The sequence below is a fragment of the Carica papaya genome, chromosome 2 (assembly GCF_054855325.1).
Source record: "Carica papaya isolate Zhongbai chromosome 2, ASM5485532v1, whole genome shotgun sequence".
Taxonomy (NCBI): domain Eukaryota; kingdom Viridiplantae; phylum Streptophyta; class Magnoliopsida; order Brassicales; family Caricaceae; genus Carica; species Carica papaya.
Window position 1 is genome coordinate 15172501 of NC_142310.1, and position 6714 is coordinate 15179214.

The 6714-nt window shown below is 33.1% G+C and overlaps 1 protein-coding gene across 1 annotated transcript; it reads left to right on the forward strand.

The window, feature by feature from the left end:
- The first annotated feature begins 1624 nt into the window (after window positions 1–1624).
- LOC148268797 (large ribosomal subunit protein P2-like) lies at window positions 1625–5026 on the forward strand. The gene is made up of 4 exons (XM_088213391.1): window positions 1625–1856; window positions 3765–3855; window positions 4462–4691; window positions 4782–5026. The coding sequence occupies exons 2-4, from the start codon at window positions 3768–3770 to the stop codon at window positions 4806–4808; spliced, it is 345 nt and encodes a 114-aa protein (XP_088069517.1). The 5' UTR covers window positions 1625–1856; window positions 3765–3767; the 3' UTR covers window positions 4809–5026.
- Window positions 5027–6714: the final 1688 nt, after the last annotated feature.

Here is a 6714-nt window from a genome sequence, read left to right on the forward strand (position 1 = left end):
AGGTTATAAATGTTAAGGGTTCATGGGTAGCGGACCCCTATGGATCCCCATGAATACTAGTAGGCTGGTAAATGAGGAAAATGTATTGTTTAATGATTGAGATGCAAAGTCGTGGTAAGTATTATGTTATACAGTTCATATGATTTCGTGATGATGACAATGTTATTGCTTTCGTACGTTGTTTTATGAACTTCACCGAGGTAAGTGGACAGTAAAGGATTTTATTATTGATAAAAGAATTTGTTGTAAATTATGCTCTATTGGTCTTTTTGTATTTTCTACCCACCTTTACCTCCGTGGCGGTGAGATAGTGAGATATTTTTACTGGGCTGGTGTAGCTCATTCCTTATTTAACCATTTCATATCAGGAAGACATTGTTCCCGAGCCCGTTCTGCAGGAAGACGGCGAAGGGGACGCCTAAAGACTCCGTAGTGATATTTACAGTTTTTATTTTCGAGTTTCTCTTTTAGTTAGTTCGCTCTTTTATACTTTGAGCACGTTTTTGGTTTTAGTGTAAGGGATGTTAATCAAAAATTTTATTTCGCTTCCGCATTTGACATTTTTAATACACATATTTCATTCTAAAATTCTGGGGTCGTTACAATATATTATATAATAATATTAATATTTTCTAAATATAATTTTTTGATAGTAGTATTAAATAAACAAATTTGTTCAATACAAAACAATTTTATATATTTTTTAATTTTTTAAGGGCTTATTTTTTAATTTTTACCATAAAATTTATAATATTAAAGTTGAAAAAAATATGATTTACAAAGAAAAAATAAATAAGTAAATAAATAAAAACAAAAAATGGGGATAAAACCAAAAAATAACATTTCAAAACCTAAACCTTGATATTAATTTTTCTATTATATATTTTTAGTTTTTTAAAAAATATAATTATAATTAAAAAATATGGCTATATTTGGGACTTTCTATAAAAACATTATATATTATATATTATATAATAATATTAATATTTTTAAATATAATTTTATTTGTAGTAATCTTAAATTAAACAAATTTCTTCAATACAAAACAACGTTATCGTTTTTTTCAATTCTTTTATAGAATTTATTTTTAATTTTTATTATCAAATTTATAATATTAAAATTAAAAAAATATGACTTAATTTTAACTGTCAAATCAAAATAATCGAAAGAAAAAATAATAATAATAAATAAATATAAAAGAATGATGGTAGAATTAAAACAAAAAAATTCAAAACCTAAACCCTAGTATTATATATAGAGACTACAAACATATATACACATCACTGCATTTTCTAATTCACTTCTTTGCTAACTGAAAACCTTAGCCACTAATTAAATCCAGAACTCCCTCAGTATGTGTTTTTTTTTTTTTTATATCATGTCCTACTCTCTATATATATGTAACCTCCCAAGAAAAAAAAGGGGTGGAAGTAAAAGGTACTAAAGTCAAAAAATTTGAAAGAGAAAGGAGCAATAGGGAAATAAATGGGGCTACATTGTAAAGATTTTAAATAGGGAACGGAAAACTCAGGAATTTTAAAAAAGATATAAAAAATATTAATCAACGGTCTTAGATCTATTGTTGGGATCAAACGGCCACTTTATCGCATATAAATTCTTCTTTCTGGTTCCTTCAAAACAGAAGGAACCCTAGACGGAAGAAGGGGCGGCGAGGAAGAGAGGGGCGAGAAAGGAAGGCCGAGAGATAGTGAGAGCAGAGAGGTTGAGCGAAGAGAAGACGGGCAGCACGATTCAAGGAGGATTAGAAGGAGGAATCCTTGCCAGGAATCCGCGGGGGCGAGAAGGGTCCGGAGAAGGATCACTGTTGTAGACGAACGTTCAGGCGGAAGCAAGAGGTAAGAAAAATTTAAAATTTCTAACACTGAATTTGAAATGCGTCTTTTAATTCCTTGTTTCGGATAATGTATGCACGACGAGAATTTGAGGGGATTGGGAGAATATTGTAGTAAGTCTGTGAATCGGGCTTCAAAAAATGATTTAATACATATACAGGATGATTAAATTATAAAATAAGGAGGTCGAGTGTAAAACGCTGCGTGATGGGAAGCTGTAGCTGTAGGCGGAATCAATGTTAGTCTAAATGGGATTTGATGAACAGCGGAATATGAACTTAGGAGTGACTAGATCTGAAGGAGACGGGTTGGGAGAACCGAATAGGATAGACGAGTGAAAGGAGATCATGAGCACACGCTGGGAAGTCTAAAAGGAAATGTGTGGGCAGGGTTCAAGGTAGAGAAATCGGGGAGAAGAAATAGCAGATCGCAAACGGAGGCGAGAGAGAGTATTAATCTTGTGAGGAGCTTCTGGTCGGGCATTTAGGGGAATTGAGTGTAACTTAGGGAAAATCTAATCTAGATAATTTCCTTGCTGTCTTCTGGTGTACAGAGGAGACCTGTGTGAGTGAGTGGCCAACTGATGGCCAGAATATGCCTGATAATTGAGCATCTTATTTGCTGGTTTTATTTACTGGTTTGGGCATGTCATCTGCATACTGTGTCTTCTATGGAGTGTGTGAGTGGCCCAGTAAGGGTCGTTTATTATGCATTCAACTCTTATTATGAAGTGATGTCTGATTGAGTAGGGTGGTGGGATAAAAAGAATGTCGTTAAGTGAAATATAAATTATGTTGTGGTTGGTAATCAATATTATTATCATGTCTAATATAGTTACATGCAGGTGAACATCTCTGTAAAACCTGAAGAGAGATGAGACTGCTGAACGTGAGGATAAATCTGGAAGCGATGAGAGATATGGTTTGTTGTGTAGAGAGGTTATTGCTGACAGTGAGCAGATACAAGTCCCACTTATTGAAAGAGTGGATATGAGTAGACAAAGGGGTGAGGAAACACAGGGATTAGGTGACAGAATGTGCTGAGGTATTTAGGTGATGAACTAAAATGGGAATTTCATCCAGTGGAATTCTGGAAGAATATACCAAGAGAGAGATTAGAGGGTTGTTAGAGTGGGAGGGTGCTGGGAAGGGTCCAGTGGGGTTCTGGAAAAACATACCACAAGAGAGATTAAAGGGCTGTTGAGTGAGGATACTGGGAGGGACCCAGAAAGAATTCTGGGAGCACGCCAGGGGATGGGTCATGGGTTTGTTTCTTGCTGGGTAGGAGGCAACAAGAATTCTGGTGGTGAAATCTGCAAGATATACTTTCTGGAAAGGTCTAGGAAATGGTTGAAAATCAGTAAAACTTTGGGTGAGAAAACGGCTGTTTAGGAGAGGGGAGCGTTGAGGGGGACTCTGGCCTAGGAATTATACTGATTTCAATACATTGTTTCAAATTCTAAATTTGACTTACTGGGCATGTGTAGGGTCATTACTGTTTATTTACAGATATGGTGAAGCAGGAACCGTAACTGGAATTACCACCAGCGAAATCCAACCCCTAGGGGGATGCGAGGAGTGACTAAGCGAGACCAATACCATTATACACACACTTACACAGCAGTTTTAATTGCATACATGTAGTAAGAATACTTTAGTTATGTCGTGGTAGTGTGAAGTTAGTCAATAAAATACTATGCATGTATATTAAGGAAACACAGGGAAGAAGTTATGTCTGACATTTACCTTGAAATGACAATTACATGAGTGATGATGTTTAGATATATGATTATTGATAGGTGAGAACAGGTGGCATCGACGTCTCATCTAGTTAAGTTTCAGGCCATTACATATATGTATATATCATGTTTATTCTGAAGATTTGATATTTAAGTTTGTGTATTCCGAGCAGAAAATGAAGGTAATCGCTGCCTATTTGCTTGCTGTATTGGGAGGCAACGCATGCCCCACGGCTGAAGACATCAAAGCCATTCTTGGATCCGGTAATCAGTCTTGTTTTTTATCTATTTTTTCATGGTATTGCAAATTTTAATTTCAACAACCCATTAAGTGTAACCAAATCTTAAGTTCTATTCGAATTTCACGTTCTTTCTCATATGTTTTTGTCCTTTTTTTTTTTCATTTTTGCGACTGATTTTGATTAAGCATTTTTGATTCAGATGTGTTAGAAGTTTCTCTTTTCTTGAAGTGCTACCGTCATGATATGGATGTAATTACGAGATTGTAGTTTTGTTGTTTCTCTCTTATAAGGATTTGGTGTGAATATCTTTAAATTATATTGTAATTTATGCTTATGAAGTGTCTGGCATCTGGGTGAAATCATTTATTTTTTTGGTTGGAAAGTGCGTGCTATGTTGATTTTAAGTTTGTCAATATGAAGAATAAGATGAAGGTACCCTATATTTTAGGAAATTTAGCGGAAATTCTGTGAACATGGTATGCTGCTAAGTATTTGTTGGATGAATTGGTAAGTCTATGGATTCAGGATATAACGTTTTTCTATGTCTAGAGGCTATGTTGAGGTTTGATTTCTGCTGTGGGAGGGGAAGCCTTGCAATGAAAAACTAATTTACTTTCATGTTTTGCAGTTGGGGCTGAAGCTGAAGATGAAAGAATTGAGCTTCTTCTCTCCCAGGTTCATGGTAAGGATATACTAGAGCTAATTGCAGCTGGAAGGGAGAAATTGGCTTCTGTGCCATGTGGCGGTGGCGGTGGTGCTGCAGTTGCCGCAGCTCCTTCAGCTGGTGGTGCTGCAGCCGCACCTGCTGCTGAGGAAAAGAAAGAAGAGAAGAAAGAGGAGAAAGAGGAATCTGATGATGTAAGATTTTCTTGTTAAATAATCACTTCTTCCCTTTGCAAATATTGAAAATCTTTTTGACACATTGGCTGTGTTTGATATTGTTTACAGGACATGGGTTTCAGTCTGTTTGACTAAGAAGTTGCATTGCTTATTGATCGCCCCTCAAATGCAGTTAGCACGTGTTAATTTGAGGTTTACAAGTCTGTAGTTGGTCCTGAATTTTAATTTTCTTTTTGAACAGTTGAAGTTTTGTTTAGATAATGAAGTGAGTTTAACATTGGAGCTATATTTTGTTGATGGATTTTGTCTGTTATAGGTTTGTTCTTAAATATCATACGGATGTTGATTTTGTAGTTGCCAAAGTAGTTGCTTTTTTTTTTGGCCCCTAATACTTTTTGGTGGTAAATGGTAGTTAATTAATGAATGATATTTTGGATGTGATAAAATTATGTTTGTTTTCACTTTCAACTTAATGGGATGGTAAGAGACTATATTTGAATGAAAAATTTGGATGAATTTTAAAATTATGGAATAGATAAGAAGTGAAAATTGTTTTTCATTATACTCTCAATATATGTTAAATTTTTGTTATATTTTTATAAACAAAAATCTTATTTTTATATAAATAATAATGATTTATTTTATTAAATATAAAAATTTAATTTAATTATGTGTAATAATTATTTATTTAAATATAAATTTAATTATATTTTATATATTTTATTTTTTTATTATATAATTTATTATAACATGTGAAAAGATATAAGTAAATTAATAATTTAATTAAAAGTACAATATACTACTATATCATTTAAATAAAATAACTGTTATTAATATATATTTATATATAATTATTTAAATATGAAAAAAATTTATTATTCTATTATATGTTATTGTCATCCAATCATTACTATTATTACACATTAATTATTTATCAGTAAAATTCATCAAAACATATCCTAAGGAGCAATGACCTTTTAAACCCATAACCCTCTTGTGGTACTGGAAAGGAGAACATAGCCAAGCTAACTTGAAGTGAAGATGGTTAAATTAATGTGAGTTGTTCATGATTAATTAACCATAATCTAGAAAATGATGAAGTTTTTGATGGGGCTTTAGGTATATCATGGTGTCTGATAAATGATAAAGTTCTAAAATTGACAGCATTGGTGTGATAAAGTTTTAGAATTGGCTGTATGGGTATATTTGTTAAAGTTTCATAAGATTGATACATAACCGATCAAACACTAGTCAGTAAATGACAATATTGTGTTTGTAGTTGTGGGCGTCAATGATATAGGTTTATCAGATAATAGAGAAAAGTTATGGGCGTCAATGCAACTTTTATTTACCTTTTTATTGCCTCTTCAATAGGTTTAGAAATGTTGGTTCGGATTATGGGGAATTCATATCTCCAGCTCTGGTTTATGGGGAATATTACTGCAAATCACCAAGACTCCTGGAAGAAGTGATTGAATTATTTGCCCAAGTCAACTTTCTTAATTTCTTTCCATCTTGATTGGGGTGGGATTTGCACCTCTTCACTAGCATTTAATTTACTTAGAATTGGCGTTTGTTCTTGGGAAAGAGACTTATTTGTTTTCAGGATCTGATAATTTCAAACAGGTAATTTAAAACATAAATCTTAATCCATGACTGATTTGTCTAACTATTAAGTGTAGAGTCTTGAAAACCGACATAGAGGGCCTTCTAGTAATTACTTGCTTATTCACGTACCAGAAATTTTAGGTTTCATGTTGTTTTGCAGTATGATTCACATCTTTCTTCTTTTTGGTATTTCTCCCATTGAGATTTTCAATAGAGGTTTTTACTTGTTCTTGTTAAACGTCATGAACTAGTTTTCTAATATAATATATGATTGGGTTTGGTTGCATATCTGATACAATGTTGTTAGAAAAAACAAATCAAATTTAGTCCTCCTTGAAACCGACTTTTAATGCCCAAATTTTGAAAAGAAACTTTTTTTTAAAAAAAAATTGTCATTTCCTTCTTTGTTTTGAAAATAATTGTGCCTGAAATA

Bases quoted from the DNA above. Each gene is read 5' to 3' on its own strand.
- LOC148268797 (XM_088213391.1), top strand. From the start codon at position 3,768: ATGAAGGTAATCGCTGCCTATTTGCTTGCTGTATTGGGAGGCAACGCA. The intron at 3,856-4,461 runs GTAATCAGTCTT...CATGTTTTGCAG, and splicing joins CAAAGCCATTCTTGGATCCG to TTGGGGCTGAAGCTGAAGAT. The intron at 4,692-4,781 runs GTAAGATTTTCT...TATTGTTTACAG, and splicing joins AGAAAGAGGAATCTGATGAT to GACATGGGTTTCAGTCTGTT.